The sequence below is a fragment of the Camellia sinensis genome, unplaced genomic scaffold (genome assembly GCF_055761805.1).
Source record: "Camellia sinensis isolate YWXY unplaced genomic scaffold, ASM5576180v1 Unanchor6, whole genome shotgun sequence".
NCBI classification, from domain to species: Eukaryota; Viridiplantae; Streptophyta; class Magnoliopsida; order Ericales; family Theaceae; genus Camellia; species Camellia sinensis.
The window spans coordinates 10,998,574-11,023,773 of NW_028129474.1; the positions used below are offsets into that span (position 1 = coordinate 10,998,574).

A 25,200-nucleotide genomic window follows, 5' to 3' on the forward strand; every position below is an offset into this window, starting at 1 on the left:
ACTACCGGAAGTTGAATCGGGCTACGGTTAAGAATAAGTATCCTATGCCCCGTATAGATGATTTGTTTGACCAGTTGAAGGGTTCCCGTTGTTTCTCTAAGATAGACTTGAGATCGGGTTACCATCAGTTGAGGGTCAGGGAGGAAGATATTCCGAAGACGGCATTCCGTACGCGGTATGGCCATTATGAGTTTCTGGTGATGCCATTTGGGCTTACCAATGCACCGGCAGTCTTTATGGACTTGATGAACCGGATTTTTCGGGAGTTCTTAGACCGCTTTGTGGTTGTTTTTGTGGACGATATCCTTATCTATTCGTCATCTAAGGAGGAGCACGAGGAACACTTGAGAGTGGTGCTTGAGTTACTTAGAGCCCATAGGCTATATGCCAAGTTTGGGAAGTGTGAGTTCTGGCTGGGGGAAGTCAAGTTCTTAGGCCATGTGGTATCCGGGGGAGGGGTGTCTGTTGATACATCCAAGGTTGAGGCAGTGCAAGATTGGGCACAGCCTAAGAGTGTGTTTGAGATCCGCAGTTTTCTGGGATTAGCTGGGTATTACCGTCGGTTTGTGAAGGATTTCTCCAGGTTAGCGTCACCGTTGACTAGGCTGACTCGGAAGGGAGTCAAGTTTGTGTGGAGTAAGACTTGTGAAAAGTCGTTCCAAGAGTTGAAAGTTAGATTGACCACCGCTCCGGTGTTGATTATTCCGGAGAGAGGGTTGGGTTATGCGGTTTATTGTGATGCCTCACGAGAGGGTTTGGGTTGTGTGTTGATGCAAGAGGGGAAAGTGGTAGCTTATGGCTCACGTCAGTTGAAAATACACGAGAAGAATTACCCCACACATGACCTAGAGTTAGCAGCTGTAATCTTTGCCTTGAAAATCTGGAGGCACTACCTTTATGGTGAGAGGTTCGAGGTATTCTCGGATCATAAGAGTTTGAAGTATCTGTTTACACAGAGAGACTTGAATCTGAGGCAGAGGAGGTGGATGGAGTTCATCGAGGATTATGATTTTGAGTTGCATTATCATCCGGGAAAGGCCAATGTTGTGGCCGATGCCCTTAGTAGGAAGACCATTAGTGATGTAGCTTGTATAGCCATCCGGGAATGGGTGATGTTGGGAGCACTTGGCGAGTTTGATTTGCTACTGGGCGAATCTGTCGAGGCTGCGGCCTTGTTTTCTGTTGTTGCGCAGCCTACACTTATGATTAGAGTGTTAGAGGCACAGAGAGGTGACCTTGAGGTAGAATCCCTCCGAGAGAAGATCTCCAGTGGGAAAGTTGAGAAGGGTTTGACGGTGTATCCCGACCTGAGTGTGAGATACCGAGACCGTTTGTTTGTACCGGAGGCTTGCCGTGAGGAAGTACTCCGAGAGTTTCACCATTCGCGCCTTGCGGTGCATCCGGGAGGTACTAAGATGTATCAGGATTTGGGTCGCCAGTTTTGGTGGCAGGGTATGAAGAGAGATGTGGCTGTTTTCGTATCGAAGTGCCTTACTTGCCAGCAAGTGAAGGCCGAGCATCAGAGGCCAGCGGGTTTGTTGCAACCCTTGCCTATTGCCGAGTGGAAGTGGGAGCATGTCACTATGGACTTCGTTGTAGGTCTTCCGAGGACTCAGCGGGGTAGTGATGCTATTTGGGTGGTTGTAGACCGGTTGACTAAGTCGGCGCACTTTATTCCTATGCGCGTGAGAGATTCGGTAGATCATCTTGCCGATTTGTATATTCGGGACGTAGTGAGATTGCACGGGGTCCCAGTGACGATTGTCTCAGATAGAGATCCTCGTTTTACTGCTAGGTTGTGGCAGAGTTTGCAGAGTGCCTTGGGCACTAAGTTGACCTTTAGTACGGCTTATCATCCTCAGACGGACGGGCAGTCCGAGCGTACTATTCAGATCCTCGAGGATATGCTTCGGGGTTGTGTCCTGGATTTCAGTGGGACGTGGGAGAGGCACTTGCCATTGGTAGAGTTTGCCTACAACAACAGTTTTCAGTCTAGCGTCGGTATGGCACCGTTTGAGGCCTTGTATGGCCGACCGTGTAGGTCTCCAGTGTGTTGGGCCGAGGTGGGTGATGCACCTTTGTTGGGTCCGGAGTTGGTTAGGGAGACGACGGAGAAAGTTGAGCTTATCCGTAGGAGACTTGTTACAGCCCAGAGTCGACAAAAGAGTTATGCCGATCGTAGGAGGAGGCCTTTGGCGTTTGAGGTAGGTGATCATGTCTTTCTGAAGATATCACCTAGGCGAGGCCTGATGAGGTTTGGGAAGAGTGGGAAGTTGTCCCCTCGGTTTATTGGTCCTTTTGAGATCCTTGAGAGGATAGGTGAGGTTGCTTATCGGTTAGCCTTACCGCCGCAGTTGTCCGGAGTACATGACGTGTTTCATGTGAGTATGCTTCGGAAGTATGAGCCAGATCCATCACATGTGTTGGATTGGACTGATTTAGAGGTAGATGAGGATGCTTCGTATGAGGAGAGACCGGTTCGGGTCTTGGATAGGCGGGATCAGGTCCTGCGTGGCAAGACCATTCCTTTGGTGAAAGTCTTGTGGAAACATCACGGAGTGGAGGAAGCCACTTGGGAACGTGAGTTGGAAGTCCGTGAGAAATATCCGGACTTGTTTGTTGATATGTAATCTTGTATTTAAATTTTACTTTTTGTTGAACTTAAGAGCTTTTATATATGTCTTAAGTTGTGAAACATTGAAAATGTTTTGATTATTGGAAGTATGTTTGGAACTTGCCTCATATGGAAGTTGAATGTAACACTATATATGTTGAATATATTGTTGAAATTGGAAAGGTAATGCGTAATGTTGATGCATGTTGGAAGTACATATGTTGTTTACATATTGTGAAATGTCTCTTGTTAAAGGGATGGGATGATCGGTAATGGGTCGAATTGTTGAATGTTAAAATGTAACATTGTTTAAAATGGAGGAAAACTTGTTTTGAAAACTTGTGCTTAATTTCGGGGGCGAAATTCTTTAAGGGGGGGAGGTTATAGCGATCCCGGGTTTACCCTTGTTGTACAGTGATCCGGACATGTGTCCGTGGATGTTGGTAGTTGTTTATTATCTTGTTTACATCCTTTCTTACTTTGTATTTGAGTTATAGGATGTGTTGGGCGGGTTGGTTTCAGGTTGGTTGAGTTTAGAAACCAAAACTAGTTGCCCAGATTTTTTGGCCTGTCCGCTCGAGCGGAGGTGTTGGCGCTCGAGCGGGGGATACATCCATCCAGTATCTTGTTGTGCAGTGTTGTGAGCTCGAGCGTAGGGTTGGGAGCTCGAGCGGAGGCCTGGTTCTGCAAAAGTGCTGGGCGAGTGCATTCTGCGCTCGAGCGGGGGGTTGGCCGCTCGAGCGGAAGTCTGTGAGTGTACGCTCGAGCGGGGTGTTTTACGCTCGAGCGGAGACCTGGGTTAAAGTCCCGAATTTGTGACTCTTCAAATCACTTTTTCACTTTATCTTCTCTCTCTTACTTTTCCAAAATCACCATTGTTGAGCCTCTCACTCTAGACTCTACCTTCTCTCTAGGTTTTGATCTAGTAGGAGTGATTTACTCACCTTTGGCCTTTACAAAAAAGTTGTTGATCGTCGAGGGCTTCATTTTAATCTGAAAATCTCGGGTTTTGGAGCACGTTGGGTTTTGTCGTTTTCTCCTTTGGGACTCCGAATTTGAGGTAGGGATAACCTACTCCTCTCTATGGGTTTTGTCTTTAAATTTTGGTATTTTGAGATGTTGGGCTTGGTTGGGTAATTTTGTGAAAGTTTGGGGCTTTTGTGTAATTTTACAAAGGTTGGGGTTTCATTCATAATAAACCTAGATGCATGTTTGGCATGAAGAAAATGGAATGATTGTTGAATCATTGATGAAAATGGGACCTAAGGGTTGAAATGGTAATTATGGAAAATGGCCTAATTACATTGTTTAATTAATTGGGATAATTAATTGGTGAGAAATGAGGAAATGAAATGTTGATTGAATATCCATTTGCGCATTTATTTTCTGTTTTAGAAATAACTGCTTGGGGCTATCGGTGGAGGATAGTCGAGATTGTTGTAGACAATGTATGTTGATTAGGCAAACTGAAACTAATCAATGGAATGTGTTATGGAACTTGACAGTTGCTAGAATACATTAATTGTTTGTATTGTGTGATTGTATATAGAACCAATGTGTTTATATACGTTATGTGTAGAGGAGGAGATAGGGGATGTACTCCGCGGTTTAGGGGAAGATAGGGGATGGACCTCTAAACCGGATAGGTATTTGGAGGAGATAGGGGATGTACTCCGTAGACAGAGCTCATATGCTTGTCTAGAGAAGTGAAGATAGAGCTCATATGCTTATCTTTGTGAAGTGAAGTGTGGATACAGCTTGTATGCTTATCTGTGGATATTGTTGATATACATATCTGTTGTAGAGTGTGGATACAGCTTGTATGCTTATCTGTGGATATTGTTGATATACATATCTGTTGAGAATGTGGATATAGCTTTTATGCTTATCTGAATGTGAGATATAGTTTTTATACATACCTGTGGAAATGATGATAGAGCTAGCATGCTTATCTGTTGAAAAAAGGGAAAATGAAAAGTAATTGGGACTTGTAAGTCGTTGACATAAATATGTAATTTATGTGATTGAATCAGTGTTGACCAACTATCAATTGCTAATGTTTTAGTCATTGTCCATGGTTGGTTTAGTGTATTTCTACTGGGCTGTGGCTCACCCTATATGGGAATATCATTTTCAGGTGCAGGAAGCATGCCACCTCCAAGGACATAGCTGGGAGGCTAGTGGCGGACATAGTTTTGTCGTTTTACTGTTGATGTATTACATGTAATTTCAAGCCAAGGGCTTAATGTGTAAACGAGTTAGAACTCTTTGTTGTAACCAAGTGTTAACTTGGAAAGCTGTAAGCCCGTAGGGCATTTTGTTATGAGGTTAACATGTAATACTTATGTCTTGGAATTCTAATGAATGAAAGGAATGCAGTTAGTTTAAATGTAAATGCATGTCTTACCTGATGGGTTTATTGTTATTATTTTGAGGGCGTTACATCCTTGCCATGTTCTTCCACAAGATACCCACACGTCTCCAACGCATAATTACAATTTCTTATTTCACACAATAATCATGTGTCTTCAACACACCAGAACAATTCCTCAACATTAATTCATCATGGCCAAACTTTCAATATGGCTAACATGCCATCATTCATTTCACTTTTCCATTACACTATGATTAAGCATTTTCACATCACTTATGGCACTCAACAACTTGCCATCTTACCACTTTACACAAATATACAATTATCAATGGATTTTAAAAGAGGACTTAGTCTCCAACACACATATATATATATATATATATATATATCATGAAGTTGATATTTTGTTAGACATTTGGTGAGACTAGCTCTCACATCTCCTCTTGATATAAGAAAATAAATAATTTCAAGGCATCTTCATATTTTTTTCAAAAGCCCCAATTTCTAGGGTTTCCATTGAAAGAAAAATTTCATCATTTCTAAGAGAAACTCCATCATTATCATTCATCATGAGTTTTATAGAGGGAAACCCCCAAGAAGTAGTAAAAATATAGAAATTTCAAACCCATTTTCAAGACTCTCAACATTTTGAAACCAAAATCTAAAATTTAGCACAAAGCTACAAGGATATTTTTAAATCAACACCAATCAACACCCAAATAGCAAACCTATATATGTAACTCAAGAAATCCCTACCTCAAAGTCTTTGAGAAGATGGGGAAGAGAAACCCTAGCTTAGATGGATGAGTGAGCTTTGATTTCCTCAACCCAAGTGAAGCCCTAGTTCTTGATCTTCAAGATTTAGAGGAGAAGATGAAGATCTTGACCCAAGAATTTGCAAAATCATAGTGTTTGGAAGTTTAAGGAAGTTTTCTAGAGAGAAGGGACAGAGAAATAGGGTTTAGAGTGAGAGGGGAATGTGTATAATGGATGATATATTCGGACCAAAATGTTACATAAAAACAGAGCTCGGACTGCCCAGTTGGCCGCTCGAGTGGCCTTCTCCACCGCTCTAGCTCCCCACCTTGATCGCTCGTGCGGCCCATTTTCTCCGCTCGTGCGCTCTAGGCGGAATCGAATTTTCTGGGTCTAAGCCTCCACTGCTCGAACGGGCTAGCCCATCGCTCGTGCGGCTCATCACCGCACGTGGGCCTAGGGCCCTGCACGTGCGGCCCCAACCCAGCCACCAAAAATTTATGCTTCACTCCCGGCACTCCGAACTCACCCGTACGCCCTTCAGAACAAGCAAAATCTAACAACAAACGAAACACGAACTGTAAAATCATTCCCGAACATTTCAAATCCAATGTGGATAGAAGGAAATGAAGCGGAAAGGAAAAAGAAAAGGAGGAAAGGAGCCGGTCGTCACAATTATTATTTAGTTCATTGATGGAGAGGTTATAGGTTTATGTATTTTGTATATATATATGCGGTTAAGAAATCTGAGGAGTTAAATTCATGTATAAAGAATGGGTATAATTCTTAGTCCAAAAATTCTGCACAGAATCACAAAATTTAAAAATCAAGAAACCATATCAAACAAATGAATTTGGAACTAAAATTTTTACAGTAGATTAATTACATATTGAGTTGCATATCTGAAGTTTTTCATAATTTTTGGGAGTTAAAATCCGTATAAACTGATGCTTACAAATCTGTCCAGAAAACTGATTTAAAACAGTAAATTCGGGAGTGTCGTTCTCTTTGGGTATAAATCCAAAAATTATCAAATTAGTGTCATTAGAACCGGTTACGAGTATAGTTTCTTACATTGTTGGCCTTGCGTTGATTGCTCGTGTATACTAAGAGAACCATTAATTTTTTTAAAGTGCTGCAGAAAACAACCTGTTTAGATATAATTAATTGTAAATAATTATTTTGATAAGCAAATCAAGTGAGACCAATTGGGTTTCAAACTTAGGATATATTAGTTGTTAACTGGAGGGTTTTGGAATTTTTCGTATAGCGTAGAGTGGGTTTTGGAATTTTTCTGAAACATGTGTGAACTTAGCATACTGTAAACTATTTGTTTTGGTCTCATGTTTATAATGGTGAACTACCACGTTTTGTGATACTGATGTGTATTGATTATTGGGACCATCTGTGTATTTTAGTCCAGCGAAATTATTCCATTGTGTGTGGAAACTCTGGCCACTAGGGAACAGATCCGGGTTGGGCTGTGAACTTGTGGTTTTCTTTTTTTTTTTTTTTTGTTCATTTTTGAAGAACTTTTTTTGAAAAAAGTTTGCGTTTTAGAATCTACGCGACTCTATGGACCAAATAAGTTATAAAAAAAATGAAAAACAATTCAGTAAAAATAAAAGTGAAAATAAGTTGGTGTTGTTTTTAGATCATTCTACACTGAATACACAAAAAATGTAAAATCTTTGACGCAAATTTAAAAAATATAATATTCAAGAGAAAAAAAAAATTTTGGTTAATTGCCAACCCCATCAAATGTTATTGATTGAAATAGAAAAAAATCATCATTTTTATGTTTTGTAATCATCACCAAGGATTGATCCACAGGGTGTGAAAGTATATTTAGATTTTCAAATTTTAAAGATCCATCCACGATCAAAACAATACAAATTTATTTATTTTATGCTTCACTCCCGGCACTCCGAACTCACCCGTACGCCCTTCAGAACAAGCAAAATTTAACAACAAATGAAACACGAACTGGAAAATCATTCCCGAACATTTCAAATCCAACGTGGATAGAAGGAAATGAAGCGGAAAGGAAAAAGAAAAGGAGGAAAGGAGCCGGTCGTCACAATTATTATTTAGTTCATTGATGGAGAGGTTGTAGGTTTATATATTTTGTATATATATATACAGTTAAGAAATCTGAGGAGTTAAATTCATGTATAAAGAATGGGTATAATTCTTAGTCCAAAAATTCTACACAGAATCACAAACTTTAAAAATCAAGAAACCATATCAAACGAATTAATTTTGAACTGAAATTTTTAAAGTAGATTAGTTACATATTGGGTTGCATATCTGAGGTTTTTCATAATTTTTGGGAGTCAAAATCCATATAAACTGATGCGTTCAAATCTGTCCAGAAAACTGGTTTAAAATAGTAAATTCGGGAGTGTCGTTCTCTTTGGGTATAAATCTAAAAATTATCAAATTAGTGTCACTAGAACCGGTTACGAGTCTATTTTCTTAAATTTTTGGCCTTGCGTTGATTGCTCGTGTATACTTAGAGAACCACTAATTGTTTTAAACTGCTGCAGAAAACAACTTGTTTAGATATAATTAATTGTAAATAATTATTTTGATTTGCAAATCAAGCGAGACCAATTGGGTTTCAAACTTAGGATATATTAGTTGTTATCTGGAGGGCTTTGGAATTTTTTGAATAGCGTGGAGGGGGTTTTGTAATTTTCAAAGTTAGCGAATAGATTGGTAAAGTTTGTTTAAAACACTGTTTTTTCTTAAAGTTACTTTTAATTAAGTTTCGATTTGAACCCATGTCTTGGGTAATTTTAGACCTTGAAGAACATGAACTTAGGTAATATTTAAGAGCAATGGTGAGTGGGGTTGAGCTGTGTTAGTGCGCTTTAGTGTGGGATACTTAATTTATTATTCTTTTTAGTATTTTTAAATTAGTAGTGACGTGTAGTCTTTATACTTGGTTCATGGCAGTAGTTGGACTTTCATACTCTATTCGAGAATTATATTATTTCGTTTTCAGGTGAGTAGTTTGATGCTACATATTTTTATAAATGTTCCCCTACCGCGAACTTTTGAAAAATTAAATTGTTGTTTCAGGACTAAACTGTTTTGATAAAATTATTATATTATCAATGGAATCAAATTATTTTTGAAACATGTGTGAACTTAGCATACTGTAAACTATTTGTTTTGGTCTCATGTTTATAATGGTGAATTACCATGTTTTGCGAAACTGATGTGTATTGATTATTGGGACCATCTATGTATTTTAGTCCAGGGAAATTATTCCACCATGTGTGGTGACACTGGCCACTAGGGAACAGATCCGGGTTGGGCCGTGAACTTGTGGTTTTCTTTTTTTTTTGTTCATTTTTGATGAACTTTTTTTGAAAAAAGTTTGCGTTTTAGAATCTATGCGACTCTATGGACCAAATAAGTTATAAAAAAAAATGAAAAACAATTCATTAAAAATAAAAGTGAAAATAAGTTGCTGATGTTTTTAGATCATTCTACACTAGATACACAAAAAATGTAAAATCTTTGACGCAAATTTTAAAAATATAATATTCAAAAGAAAAAAAAAAGAGTTTTTTTTTTTGGTTAGTTGCCAACCCCCACTACTAAAAATCAGACTTTTTGCGACGGTCTCAAACGTCGCAAAAGGTTCATATATTGTAACGTACTCAAAATAATACACAAAACCCACCATTCCTAACATGCATTGCTATAAGGGAAATAAACATCTTCCCATTCATCAGAGTAGTCCTTACAAATGTATTACATGTTGACAACAAAAGTAAATGCCCAAAAGCTTACAACTTTCCTAGCCAACACTTGGTTACACAAAAGAGAGTACTAACTCATATCATATTAAGCCCTTGGCCTGAATTTACATGTAATACAACAAAAGATAACAAAACAACAAAAAGTGTCTTCACCTCCCAAAACCTTCCAAGCTATGTCCTTGGAGGTGGCATATCACCTGGACCTGAAAATGATGTCCCATATAGGGTGAGCCATAGCCCAGCAGAGATATACTAAACCAAATATAAGCAATGACTAAAACAATAGCATTTGATAGATGCTTAACACTTATAAACCAGTTATATCACAATACAGTTCCATGACACTTGTGTCCATGTTACATTCCAATTTCCTTTACTTATCCAAATCATTTCATACACATGGCTCAGACCTTGGCTAAACAATTCAATGAGATTATAACTCATATACTAACAATTCCATATTTCACAATAGATACACATATTTGCTGTATCAATATCATATTAAAACACTTCCACACTTCACAATAGATATACATATTTGCTGTATCAATACTTCAATTTAATACACATATTTGCTGTATTAATGGAGTCCATCCTCTATCTCCTCCCAAACAAGTTTGAGAGTCCATCCCCTATCTTTTCTCAAACCATGGAGTATATCCCCTATCTCCTCCCACAAATTACACATATTCCAAGTATATAAACAATTATCATATACAGGGATCACTCAATACACATATTTAATGTATTATTCCAACCGTCATATTCAATGACATAATCAATGTGATTAGTTTTAGTTTTCCCTAATCAACATATAGTGTCTACAACAATCAAAACTATCCTCCACTGATAGCCCAAAGCAGATATTTCTAAACTGAAAGTAAATGCATCAAATGGATATAATATCAACATTTTCATAGGTGAGTGATAAATTAATCCAACTACACCATTTAATCCCATAATTTTCCAATTTCAATATTCTCAACTGAATTTCTCATTTCCCAAAATTAATTATACAAATTAATTTATCATAATAATTAGGGCATTTTCCCATATTTCACATATCAAACCTAAGGTTTGATTTCACCAATACAACAACATTAATTCCATTTTTGTTGGTCTCATACACCCATAGGAGTCAATACCATGAAAATCCCCTTTCTATAATTTACAAATCAATCCCTAACTTTTTCGGAATTACCCAACAACCCCAACATATCAAAATGCCAAAAATTAAAGACAAAGCTCATAAGATGGAGTAGGGTATCCCTATCTCGAAATTAGAAGCCCAAAGGAGAAGATGGCCAAAATCCAATGTGCTCCAAATCCAAGATTTTTCAGATTAAAATGTAGCCCACACAACCCTCTAACTTTCTTACAAAGAACTTAGGGTAGAATCACACTAAAAATAGATGAAACCCTAGAGAGAATGTGTGTAGAGAGAGAGAAAGCTCGGATCTAGGGTTTTGAAATCAAAAGAGATGAAAAAGTGAAGTGTTTACCCGTTGCTGTCTACTGATATAACACAGGCTCGCTCGAGCGAAGAATTGGTCGCTCGAGCGACCAGACACAAAAAACCCTCGCTCGAGCGAAGAAAGTCTCGCTCGAGCCAAGAATTCGAAGCTTCAGGTCTGCAACCCAGAAGCACGGTCAAGCGACAGAATGCTCGCTCCAGCAAAGAAACTCAAAACATACACCTCGCTCGCTCGAGCGAAGGAACGCTTGCTCGAGCCAAGAAATGCAACTCTCAGGTCTAGAACCAGACGCAGACGCAAGCTCGAGCGAAGGACTTCTCGCTCGAGCCACCAGACATAAAACTCAACTCCTGCTCGAGCGAACAAATCCTGGCTCGAGCGAAGGATCTAAATCAAAGAGCTCGCTCGACCGAAGACACCAAAATCTGGGCAGCAACCATTTACTCCCAATCACTCCCAACCTGTAACAAACCTGCCCAACACATCCTATAACTCATAAATAAAGAATTAGAGGATGACAACAAGATATATACAACTACAAGCTCCACGGAACCTAACTCTGGATACAACAACCAAATGGGGAAAGACCAGGATCGCTATAACCTCCCCCCCTTAAAGAATTTCGTCCCCGAAATTAAGTACGAGTTTTTGAAAACAAGTTTTTCTCAATTCTCAATAACACTGCAATTTAAAACCCCATAACTTGACCCATTACCGGTCATTCCATCTCTATTCAAGAGGCATATTACAATATATATTACAACATGCATTATCAACATGCATTTCCTTCAAATCCAACAATTCCCATATCATATTCTATGTTCATGACATATTTTCATTTCTACAACACATTCAACATATACAATGTTATAATAAACTTCTATTTCAGGGCAAGTTCTACAATACTTCCATAAACCGAAACATATACAATGTTTAACAACTTAAGACACATTTAATGCTCTTAAAGTTTAACAATACAATAAAATATACAACAGATATTCAATCATCCACAAATAGATCCGGATATTTCTCTCGGACCTCCAACTCACGTTCCCAAGTGGCTTCCTCCACCCCATGATGTTTCCACAAAACCTTTACCAAAGGAATAATCTTGCCTCGCAAAACTTGATCCTACCTATCCAAGACCCGAACTGGTCTCTCCTCAAATGAGGCATCCTCATCAACCTCTAAGTCGGTCCAATCCAATACATGCGATGGATCCGGCTCGTACTTCCGAAGCATACTAACATGAAACACGTCACGAACTCCGGACAACTGTGGCGGCAAAGCTAAATGATAGGCAACCTCACCAATCCTCCAAAGGATCTCAAAAGGGCCAATAAATCGAGGGGACAACTTCCCACTCTTCCCAAACCTCATCAAAGCCCGCCTAGGTGATATTTTCAAGAAAACGTGATCACCCGTCTCAAATGCCAAAGGCCTCCCCCTACGGTCGGCATAACTCTTTTGGCGACTCTAGGCTGTAACAAGCCTCTTACGGATAAGCTCAACTTTCTCTGTCGTTTCCCTCACCAACTCCGGGCCCAACAAAGGTGCATCACCCACCTCGGCCCAACAAACAGGAGACCTACAGGGTCGGCCATACAAGGCCTCAAACGGTGGCATACCGATACTCGACTGAAAACTGTTGTTGTAGGCAAACTCCACCAAGGGCAAGTGCCTCTCCCACGACCCACTAAAGTCAAGGACACAACCTCGAAACATATCCTCAAGGATCTGAATAGTACGCTTGGACTGTCCGTCATTCTGAGGACAATAAGCCGTGCTAAACGTCAACCTAGTACCCAAGGCACTCTGTAGACTTTGCCACAACCTAGCAGTAAAACGTGGATCTCTATCTGAGACGATCGACACTAGGACCTATAGACACCCCATTTTTGACTGTCCTCAAGACTTGGACGTCACTGTTTGAACACTCGGTGATCATCCATGTTCGTGTTCGTCTTGAGTTCTCTGAGGTTTCGGCCACGCGCATTGCCTCAAGACCTCTCGACTTGCCTGTTTTGTATTTGGTTTTGCACCAAACACTTGTGTTTTGCTTTTGAGGAGCAGGGAATGGCTTGTTGGCCATCCCCACATCTCACCGGCCGTGGCTTGATGCCACCGGCCATTGTTTTGCTGCTATCGGCCAAATGTTCGGTCGGTCGGCACTATTTGTGGTCGATTGACCATTTATTTGGTCAATTTGTCATTTTTGGCTGGCCGACCACTGTGCATCTGCTTTTGGCAGATATTTTGTGCCAGCTTTGCTAGCTGGCACCCACTTTGCGCCTTCTCCATACACGTGTATGGAGGGATTTTACTCTTGCTTAGCTTGTTTTGTAAGCTTTGCAAGAATGATCCTCTATAAAGGGAGGCCTCCTCCTCCCTCCTTTAGGGTTCCAGAAGTTAAAAAGGAGGGTCTGAGATTAGGGTCAGGGTTGTGTATCTATTCTATCTCTATATCTTCCTCTCTTTGTGTATTTGTGTGTGTTTGTCCTTACTTTTGTGCACAAACACCTAGTGTTACACTTTCCTTTAACTACTGAGGTACTAAGGAGTGATTTTCAGAGTTTTTGAGTGGATTCAAGCTTGAGGAAGCAACTGGAGCTCAGTTCTTGAAAAGGGTCTTCAAGGGTAAGAACTTTGCTCTTTATTCCCCATTTTTGCATAGGCTTTTAGCCATTCTTGCATCTATTTTTAAGCTTAAATTATAACATATAAAAGTTCTGATTTTAAGTGCTTAAAATAGTTGTTTAAGGTTGCTTTGGTGTTTGGGGTTGTTTAACCCCTCTTAGGCCTTGTTTGGCCCCCATTTTGTGCTATTTTGGTGAGCTCTGGGACCACTTTGTTTGGGCCTCCTCACCACTAAAATCCAGAGGGATTTTAGTGGTGGGGATGGTGCTTTAAGGTCCAAAGAAGGAGAGGGCCATCCCCTCTCCTTGTTGTCCTCAAAACTTGCCATTTTAGCTTCATGTGTGAGCACCTTTCTTGAGTTCATGTTAGCCATGTCTTAAGTGTTATTTGTGCTTATTTTACCATGATATAGCACTATTTTAAGTTAGTTTAGACACACCATGTTTGCTTTGCATACTTGTCTTGTAATGCCATGAATTGCCTTAACATGCTTTGTGCTTTGAGCCTTATTTCTAGCACGTTTTTGGCCTAGCTTTGTGAAGCTTTTATGCATGTCTTAGTATTCTTAAGGTCTTTTTGTGGTTGTTTGGGCCATCCATGGCTTGCTTTGTATAGCTACTATGCAATCTCCCTTGTAGGCCATGAGTGTTGACCCCTCTAGCATGCTTTACTTGCTTTGTTTCAGTGGTTTGGAACCACTTGTCATGACATTTCAGTCCTTATAGCATGCTTGTATGCTTGCATTTGGTGCTCTTTTAATGCTTTAAAAGGTTGGTGTTTCATGCTCCATGTTTGTGCCATTGTGTATGCTTCTAGGATTAGATCATTTAGATGCCATCTAAGTGGTTTTTGGGGCTTACTTTGGCATGATTTAGGACTGTTTTGATTCACTTTAGTCATTTGCTTCATGTGTCACATGACCATAGTTTAAGTCCTTGGGCTTGGTTGCATGCCTTACTTGCATTGGTAGGCTGATTTGGCATCATTTCCTACATGTTTTCAAAGCTTGTCATGCATGCTATTTGTCCATGTTAAGTGTGCTTAAAAGTCCCCTCTTTCTGCCTAAGTGTTAGACCATGTTTGTATGCATGTTTGTATGTGCATTTGCCCTTCATTTCCTTGGCATTTGGCCACTGTTTTGGGCTTATTTGAGAGCTGCCCAAACTAGTTTAAGACCATCTTTTGCGTGTTGTTGCATGCTCGCCTTGTGTGTTGTTGCATGCTTGGCCTATCGCGTGTTGTTGCATGCTTGAAACACTTTGCATTTGGCATGCATTCTCTTGGTTAAGTTGCTTAACATGTTGTCACATGACTTGCATACTTACATGTCCACATTGCATCTTGTATGCTTGTCATTAGCATAGTTGTTCCATGCCTTGCATGCTTGTTTGCTTAGGATGTGTGCCTATTGCATGTTTGTCCACACGTTCATGTTGCATACTTAGGTCACATGCCTAGGTTGCATTTTGCATGCATGCCTTGCCTCTTGAATCACCATGATAGAGGTTGGGTCCCTTGTTTGTTTTGTGTGCATTACATTTGACATTAAAATGCACACCTTGGCCTCTTTGGCCATCACGCATTGAAATGTGTGATTGGTGGCCCCAGGGTCGAGTCCCAAACTCGTTTGAGTCATAAACATGATAAGGAGTGTGTTGTTGCACACATTTGCTTGAAATGCATTGCCATGCCATGTTTGCCCTCTGCTGCTGTCAAAACAGGATTCTGCAGGCATACATGGTCGGCCGGCCATCTCTATTGCTGACCGACCAAACATTTGAGGCCGAGAGTTGAATATTTGGTCGATGACCCTTCTACCATGGTCGGTGATGTCTCCCTTTGGTCGGTGATGTCTCCCCTTGGTCAGTGATGCTCCAAAGTGTTCAGAGAGTGTTCCTTGGGACTTGTGCAATTTTCAGAAGAGCAGAGCAGGGTAAACAGAGGCAGCTTGTGTATGGCAACGGGTTTCTGGGCAAGGCCAATCCGAGCACGCATGCATTGGACCCTCTTCCCGAGGCTATTTTATTGCTTTCTAAGCTTAGTTAATTTGCTTAACTAGTTAAGTGGTCTGTAATAATTAATTAGCTTGTAAGTTATTAATTTGTATTATTCTTTTGGTCCCTCCGAGCAAGGGCGAATTTGTAATAAGTGTGGGTGTGTGTGTGCATGTCTTCCAACCCCCACTTCTTTCTCCCTTTTACTTACCTACTTTTGATGGTTAGTACTAGGGCATATTTAATTTAGCATACCTTATGCTATGCACGCGTGCATCCATATATTTGTCTTGCATGCATCGGGCTCGGCGCATCATGCTAACTGCATAGTATTTCAAATCTAACTTGAATACATGTTACTTGTTGCATTTCACATGCCATCCTAGGATTAGCCGAGCCTATTCCAGATTGCATTTTGCCTGTGATGTATTAGCCATCTAACATGGACTTGGATCATACGCTTGATTGCTAACATGTTCTTTGTTTTGGCTCGGAGTACGCTGTAAGTATTTATGCTTTAGCATCTCGCATGAGTGTGAATGTTAACATGACAGCATGCTTACCATGTGGCTATGTGCTTATACGATATTACTGCCTGAATGCCTGTGGGTGAAGGTTGGATTATTTGAGTTGGAACAACTCGTCGAAATCCATGTTTTAGCCTACTTACGAGTAGCAAATTTCAAATCGATTTCCAAACAAACAGATATGCGATGCTTTGTTCCAAATTAGGCGATCTAGTCTATACTTTTGTGTTGTGCGCATCACATAGTAAGATTAGCTAATTAATCGGAATAAGAACGCATAATGTTTTCAAAAATAGATATCATGGTTAGTAGAGGCCGATCTTTGGCGAGAGGGGGCGCTCATAGCTGACCTTCCCCAATCGTACCCAAGTTCCCGAGCCGAGGCAACTTTGGTGATGATGGACATGTGGCCTTAGGCAAACGAGTCAGGGTTTCCTACATTCCCCCATAAAAATATTTAGGTGGCGACTCTGTATCTGGCAAAGCAGTCCATGTTTGGCACTTTTTTACAAAAAATCTATTTTCAAAAACGATTTTTCAGATTTGGACTCTTTGGTTCAGATTTAGAACCATGACAATTTGAGTCCTGAACTGTAGTGAGCCCAAACGAACGAAACGGGATTCCCTCCCGAGGCGTTCGCGGGGACACTAGATACACAAAAGGGGACACTGTAATAAGTTGGTGATGTTTTTAGATCATTCTACACTAGATACACAAAAAATGTAAAATCTTTGATGCAAACTTAACTAATATAATATTCAAAAGAAAAAAAAAAAGAAAGAGTTTTTTTGGTTAGTTGCCAACCCCATCAAATGTTATTGATTGAAATAGAAAAAATCATCATTTTTGTGTTTTGTAATCATCACCAAGGACTGATCCACAGGGTGCGAAAGTATATTTAGCTTTTCAAATTTTCAGGATCCATCCATGATCATAACAATACTAATTCATTTATTTTATACATGAAAATAAAAGTCCATCCTTGATCATCACAATATTAATTTTTTATCTTCTACTACACGTAAAAAAAAAAAAAAAAAGGTGGTTGTCCAATAACTTAAACTAAAGCTATAGCTAGGGAACCTACAGATTCACTAGTCTAGCCTGAGTTCAACTATGCTGGACACAACTTGAGTTCAAGCGTTGAAGCCATCTATCAACTTATCCCACTTTGGTGCTAACGCTACTTAGCCTGGAAATTATTAGATATCTCAATCACATCTCATATGTAAACATTATGTGTTGTTTTTAAACGATGTGGGATAAGTTTTCGATTATACTACTACCAATATTTCAACTTTATACTATCTCTTTTCTAATTAAATTATGAACGATGTGGGATGGATTTACGATTCTACTACTACCAATATTTAAACTTTATGCTATCACTTTTCTAATGAGATTATGTTTCCTTCTTTTCTGTGGTAGCCACCATCGTCCTCCACCATTACCGAACCCTCTCTTGTCAAAGCTTTTAAATATTTATGGTTCTTTGAATCTATTTTGAATTATTTTTTTGAAAAAAAATCAGATCGGAGTGGTAAATTTTGTAAACATTAAAATTAAAATTATTTTTTTAATATAAATTTCTTATTATTTTTTTAAAATACTATTGAATTCTAATTTTTCGAAAAGAAAACATAGTGGAACTAGGGTGAGTGTTTGGGTTTTTTTTTGGTTCATTTTTAAAGAATTTTTTTCTAAAATTTTTGAAAAACTTTGCGTTTTGGAATATACTAGACTACGTGGACAAAACCAGTTATAAAAAACAATGAAAAATAATTCATTAAAAAAAAGTGATAATAAGTTGGTGATGTTTGTAGATCATTCTACACTAGATACACAAAAAATGTAAAATCTTTGACACAAATTTAAAAAATATTATATTAAAAAGTTGGGGGGGGGGGGGTTATATAGTTGCCAAACCCACCAAATGTCGTTGATTGAAATACAAAAAAACCATCATATTTATGTTGTATAATCATCACCAAGGACTGATCCACAAGATGCAAAAGTATATATTTAGATTTTCAAATTTTCAGGATCCATCCTTGACCATAACAATTTTAATTTATTTATTTTATGTATGAAAAAAAAAATCCATCCTTGATCATCACAATGTTAATTTTTTATTTTCTATATGTAAAAAAAAAAAAAAGAACCAAAAAAAATGAAGAAAGTGGTTGTCCAATGACATAACTAAACAACCTAAAGGTAGCCAGAACCTACATGTTCACTGGTCTAACCTAAGTTCAAGTTTTGAAGCCATCTTTCAACTTTACCATTATCCAACCACTTTGGTGCCCTCACTTGAGTGATTAGCTAAGGCTACTTAGCTCAGCGATTATTAGATCTCTCAATCACATCTTATATTTAAATATTATGCGTTGCTTTTAAACGATGTGACATCTGATCCACAAGATGCAAAAGTATATATTTAGATTTTTAGATTTTCAAGATCAATCCATCATCACAACAGTACTAATTTGTTTATTTTATACATGAAAAATAAAAGTCCATCCTTGATCATCACAATATTAATTTTTTATGTTCTACAACACGTTAAAAAAAAAAGACAAAAAGAAAAAAAAAAAAGTGGTTATCCAATGGCTTAAACTAAAGCTATAGCCAGGGAACCTACAGGTTCACTACTCTAGCCTGAGTTCAACTATGAAGGCCACAACTTGAGTTCAAGCGTTGAAGCCATCTATCAACTTTACCATCATCCAACCACTTTGGTACCCTCGCCTGAGTCATAAGCAATTATTAGATGTCTCAATCACATCTTATATATAAACAATATGCGTTGTTTTTAAACGATGTGGGATAAGTTTACTTTTTTTGGGTGAATAAGGGATAAGTTTACAATTATACTACTACCAATATTTCAACTTTATACTATCCCTTTTCAAATTAGATTATGAACGATATAGGATGGATTTATGATTCTACTACTACCAATATTTAAACTTTGCGCTATCTTTTTTCTAACCAGATTATGATTCTTTCTCTTCCGTAGTAGCCGCCATCGTCCGCCACCATCACCGAACCGTCTTTTGTCTTCCCCACCTACAAGGACCAACCGCCACGGGGAGAGAGAGGTTGAGAGAAAAGAAAAAGAAAAAAAAGGGGGGTTGCAAACAAGGAAGAACTTTTGGGTGTGTGGTAGGTCTCTATCTTTCTTCTTCTCTTTGTTTTTGTTCCTTATCCTTACTCTATTATTAGTTAGTTCACTGATGGAGAGGTTGTAGGTTTATGTATTTTGTATATATATATATATACGGTTAAGAAGTCTAAGCAGTTAAATTCATGTATAAAGAATGGGTATAATTCTTAGTTCAAAAATTTTGCACAGAATCACATACTTTAAAAATCAAGAAACCATAACAAACGAATGAATTTTGAACTGAAATTTTTACAGTAGATTAATTACATATTGAGTTGCATATCTGATTTTTTTCATAATTTTTGGGAGTCAAAATCCATATAAACTGATGCGTTCAAATCTGTCCAGAAAACTAGTTTAAAACAGTAAATTCGGAGTGTCGTTCTCTTTGGGTATAAATCCAAAAATTATCAAATTAGTGTCATTAGCACCGGTTATGAGTCTAGTTTCTTAAATTTTTGGCCTTGCATTGATTGCTCGTGTATACTAAGAGAACCATTAATTTTTTTAAAGTGCTGCAGAAAACTACTTGTTTAGATATAATTAATTGTAAATAATTATTTTGATAAGTAAATCAAGTGAGACCAATTGGGTTTGAAACTTAGGATATATTAGTTGTTCTTTGGTGGGTTTTGGAATTTTTCGAATAGCGTGGAGTGGGTTTTGTAATTTTCAAAATTAGCAAATAAATTGGGAAAGTTTGTTTAAAACTCTGTTTTATCTTAAAGTTACTTTTAATTAAGTTTCGATTTGAACCCATGTCTTGGGTAATTTTAGACCTTGAAGAACATGAACTTAGGTATTATTTAAGAGAAACGGTGAGTGGGGTTGAGCTGTGTTAGTGCCCTTTAGTGTGGGATACTTAATTTATTATTCTGTTTAGTATTTTTAAATTAGTAGTGACGTGTAGTCTTCATACTTGGTTCAGGGCAGTAGTTGGACTCTCATACTCTATTCGAGGATTATATTATTTCGTTTGCAGGTGAGTAGTTTCATGCTACATATTTTTATAAATGTTCCCCTACCTTGAACTATTGGAAAATTAAATTGTTGTTTCTGGACTGCACTGTTTTGATAAAATTATTATATTATAAATGGAATCAAATTATTTTTAAAACATGTGTGAACTTAGCATACTATAAACTATTTGTTTTGGTCTCTACCATGTTTTGCGATACTAATGTGTATTGATTATTGGGATCATCTGTGTATTTTAGTCCAGGGAAATTATTCCACTGTGCGTGGTGACTCTGACCACTAGGGAACTGATCCAAGTTGGGCCGTGATGACTCTAGTGCTCAACGATTGTAAGGAAAAGACCTAGCTTAGGCTAGGTGACCTTCAAACGGATCCTCTTAGAGAAAAGGCCCAGGTTGCCACCTGAGGATGACTCTTAGTTCAATATTGGATACAACGGGCTTATAGCCTTGAGAATTGTGTGGCATGTTACTTGTTATTTCTTGGTGCCCAGAAAATTATTGGTGTTCATGTTGTAATTTGTTTTAAGTGGAAAAGTTATAGCGATCCCGATTTCTCTTCCCTTGATTGTTGTATTCCGGGCATAGGTTCCGTGGAGTTGGTGGTTGTATATCTTGTGTTATCCTTTAATTCCGTGTGTTTGAGTTTTAGGATGTATTGGGCGTGTTTCGAGCAGGTTGGTTGAGCTTTAGTCCCATTCCTTGTTGCCTAGATTTTTGGTGGTACGCTCGAGCAGGTCCCTTTGCGCTTGAGCGGAGTTTGATTTTTAGTTGTCCGCTCGAGCGGGTATTCTTGCGCTCAAGCGGGGTTCACACACTCTCAGCATTTCACGTCTCTGCAAAACTTCTGCATGTGTATTTTTCACGCTCGAGTGGATTTCCTTACGCTTGAGCGGGTAGCGCTCGAGCGGGTGTCTTGGCGTTCGAGCGGGTAGTTCATTGTCTGTAAAAGTTTTGAAAGGGGAGAATCTATGCTCGAGTGGCTTTCCCTTTGCACTCGAGCGGATGTGTTTTACAGTTGTGTCTTGGCGCTTGAGCGGGTCCAGTTTTTGTGTCTGACGCTCGAGCGTCCTATTCTCCGCTCGAGTGGGTCATATGTATATCAGTAGACAGCAGCGGGATTAAACTTCACTTTTCATCTCTTTCTTTTTCAAAAACCCTAGATCTGAGCTCCCTCTCTCTCTAAACAATTTCTCTCTAGGGATTGATCTACTTCTAGTGAGTTTCTAACCTAGGCTCTTTGTAAGAAAGATAGAGAGTGTTGAGGGCTTCCTTTTAATCTGAAAAATCTTGGATTTGGAGCACTTTGGATTTTGGTCATCTCCTTCAGTTGGGCTTTTCATCTCGAGGTAGGGATAACTACTCATTCCTATGGTCTTTGACATAAACTATTGGTCTTTTTGATATAATTTTGAGTTGGGTGATTTCGGTTGTTAGGGTTTCAAAATGTATAAAAGAGGGGTTTTGTATTTTGAGCCTATACATATGTATTTGAGACTAGAAATGAGAATGTTGGTGTTGTTAATAATATTTGGACCTTTGGGTCAATATTGAGCTTAAAGGGAAAAATGCCATATTTGGGTATATTTGGGTCATTAGTGTAATTAATGATATTTGTTATGAAATTGAGTTAGGGATAATGAAATTTGCTCATTGTGAGATAGAATGGTGGAGTTGGATTTATAAATCGCTCACTTTTGAAAATGTTAATTATATATCTGTCGAGGCATTTATTATCTGTTTAGAAATAACTGCTTTGGGCTATCGGTGGAGGATAGTCTTGATTGTTGTAGACATGCATGATGATTAGGTGAATTGAAACTAATCAAGTTGTGTGTTTGAATACATGGGTGCCGAATCCCGCGGATGAAATTTTCGTAAAATGGCCATTTGAATATAATTATACATGGGTGTCGAATCCCGCGAACGCAATTTCTGTAAAATGGCAATCCGAATATATCTATACATGGGTGCCGAGTCCCGCGGATGAAATGTCCGTAAAATGGCCATAAGAGAATGAAAATACATGGGTGCCGAATCCCGCGGACGCAATTTCCATAAAATGGCAGTTTGTAGTATTGTTGGCATGAGATGTAGTCTCACTTCAGTTATTTGGCCAGGTTCTGAGCTATGTTTATAAGTTGCGTTTTGTTAAGTTAAACATGTATCAAGTGCTAATGTTTTAGTTATTGCTCATGTTATGTTTAGCATATCTCTACTGGGCGTTGGCTCACCCTATATGGGACATCATTTTCAGGTACAGGTGTTATGCCACCTCCAAGGACGTAGCTTGGGAGGCTTGAGGCTGTAGACTCTTTTTGTTGTTTTTGTTGTATTACATGTATATCAAGCCAAGGGCTTATTTGTGTAGAGTTAGTACTCTCTTTTTTTGTAACCAGGTGTTGACTTGGAAAGTTGTAAGCTTATAGGGCGTCTACTTTTATTGTCAACATGTAATACCTTTTGTAAGAATACTCTGATGGTTATAATATGAGAACTCTTTTACTTATCGCGAATGTATGCTATGATGGGTTTATTTTTGAGGGTGTTACAACTTGGTATCAGAGCGTACCGGGTTTGAATACTTTGGGTACACGGGAAGTGGTTAGTACCACATTGGGTTCATTTCGCTTGATAGAGACTTAGATGTAGTGTTATATGCCTATGTGACAAAATGTTTATGTGACTATTTGGGTATGGGATTTAGTTTCTAGGATATTGATTGGATCCTTAGGTTTCTATGAGTCATGTTGGAAAAGCACTTGATCAATGCTGTTTCTAACCGGAACTCTAGTAACGCCTCGGGACTATCATTATCTGAAAATGAGGTTCGTAGGTGCTTATGTGATTATGTGCTTATGTGCTTACGTGGAGTGAATTACAGTTGTCCATTACATTAGGACGCGAGTATTATAGCTTCGGCACATTTGTGAATGTGCTAATGTTCTTCATTACCTTTATTAGGATGTCAGGACGAGGACGTGGTGGTAGGCGAGGCAAGCCAAGGAGGCAGGAAATGCCTATACCGGATGATATTCCTGCGCAGCAGGAGGGGGTTGGTCTGGCCAATGTGGCCGAGCCAGCAGGCCATCAGGCTATGGACGCTTTAGCCCATGGGATAGCAGATGCTTTGAGGGAATCCATGGGCATTCTCAGAGCTGAGAATCCAGTTCAGGCCCAGGTTCAGGCCCCGGTTGTTGATGCAGGGCCTTCCTTTCAAAAAAGGGAGTTCTTCCGGTCTAATCTGGATGAGTTTGTTGGGGATCCAAAGGAGCCACTTAAGGCTGATGAGTGGTGGGAGCAGATGACCAAGTCATTTGAGATGGTTGGCATCGAGGGCGGGGTATTAAAGGTGACCTCGGCAGCTTTCTAGCTTTAGGGGGATGCGGGTCAACGGTGGAAGTTCACGAGGGGCCGTATTGGTGGCACTTGGGAGGCTTTTGTTGATGTTTTCCGAGAGAAGTACTTAGCCCCAGCTATCAGGGAAAAGCTGAGGGGCCAGTTTTGTTAGCTTAAGCAGCTAGGCTTGTCAGTGGCCGAGTTTGAGGCTGTCTTTACCAGTTTGTCCAGGTTCGCACCTGAGCTCGTGGCGTCGGAGGAACGCCGTTGTATTGAGTTCGAGAGGAAGTTGAGGCATGGTCTCAAGATGAGGGTTGGGGGATCCATGATCCGAGTGTATGGGCGTCTTGTGGATGCCGCGACCCATATGGAGTCTATGATGGAGGAGGAGGAGAGGATGAGGGGCTCCAAGAGGAGTCAGGAAGGCCAGGGGAATGGTAGGAGCCAGAGGGGTCCTAACCCTTAGCAATCCCAGAGTGCTTTAGCGAGATCTACCTTTCTAGTGCCGAGTTCAGGTTCTGGGAGAGGTAGCCAGGGGGACTTTACTTGTTTCAAATGTGGTCAGCTGGGCCACAAGTCTCCAGCTTGCCCGCAGAGGGGAGGAGGTCAGGGAGCAGCTTCATCTTCAGCTCGACCTCAGAATCAGAGTCAGGGCAAGGGCCGGTCGTCCTCTTGTTATCAGTGTGGTTAGGCAAGACACCTAAAAAGGTTCTGCCCACAGTTGGGTGGTACACCCGGCGTGTCTGGTTTGAGACAGACTCAGAGTTCGTAGCCAACACAGTCTGTTCAGGCCTCGAGGGCCAATCAGGGGGCTTCATCGTCTCAGTCTATGCATCAGTCCTTTGCTTTGAGAGGTGAGCAGGTAGATAAAGGGCCTACAGGGCGTGTGTATGCTGTTACCACGCAGGATCTTGTACCGGCTCCATCTGTTGTGAGAGGTACCTTTTTGTTTTGCAACTCGGTTGCCAATGTGTTGATTGATACGGGTGCATCTCATTCCTTTATAGCTGCTGCATTCGCATCTGTTTTGGGATTGGAGTTGGCATAGTTAGCATCTCCTATTTGTGTTATATTGCTGTAGACACCCCATTTTTCACAACCTTTAGGACTTGGACGTGATTAATGGTTTACTGGGTGGAGAAAGGTGTGCAGGGGAAAGGTGCAATTTCTTCGGTAAAGAGAGATTCAAATCTCAACTTCATACCCCTGTTCTGGACCAAAACAATCTTGATCAAAAGATTTTAGTCTTAAAACCCTCTCTCTCAAAAACGTTTTTGAAATAAAGTTCCTACGATGTTCTGACGCTCGCATTTTGTTAAAAGTTGCGCTTTTCGATAAACCGAGCAAGGACAAAGTGGAATTGAATGAAGGAGAGATGAAATCTTTGAAAAATATTTCAAAATACTTTACTTAGGGGTTTGAAGTTGAAGAAAAGAGGAGAAGAGGGAAGAAGTCCAGTTGGGGAAGAAAATGGACATGAATCGTTAAGAGAGAATTGAACAGCCCTCGCCGAATCGGGCCTATTCATTCACATACTTGGAATCAAGCTATGAGGCCACCACCG

The 25,200-nt window shown here is 39.6% G+C and overlaps 1 protein-coding gene across 1 annotated transcript in view; it reads left to right on the forward strand.

Moving 5' to 3' along the window:
• The first annotated feature begins 236 nt into the window (after positions 1–236).
• Positions 237–25,200, forward strand: part of LOC145818249 (uncharacterized) — an 89,156-nt gene continuing 64,192 nt past the window's right edge. The window contains exon 1 of the mRNA XM_082912891.1: positions 237–1,287. Within this exon, the coding sequence (XP_082769017.1) occupies positions 237–1,287 (1,051 nt within the window). The remainder of the gene's footprint in view (positions 1,288–25,200) is intronic.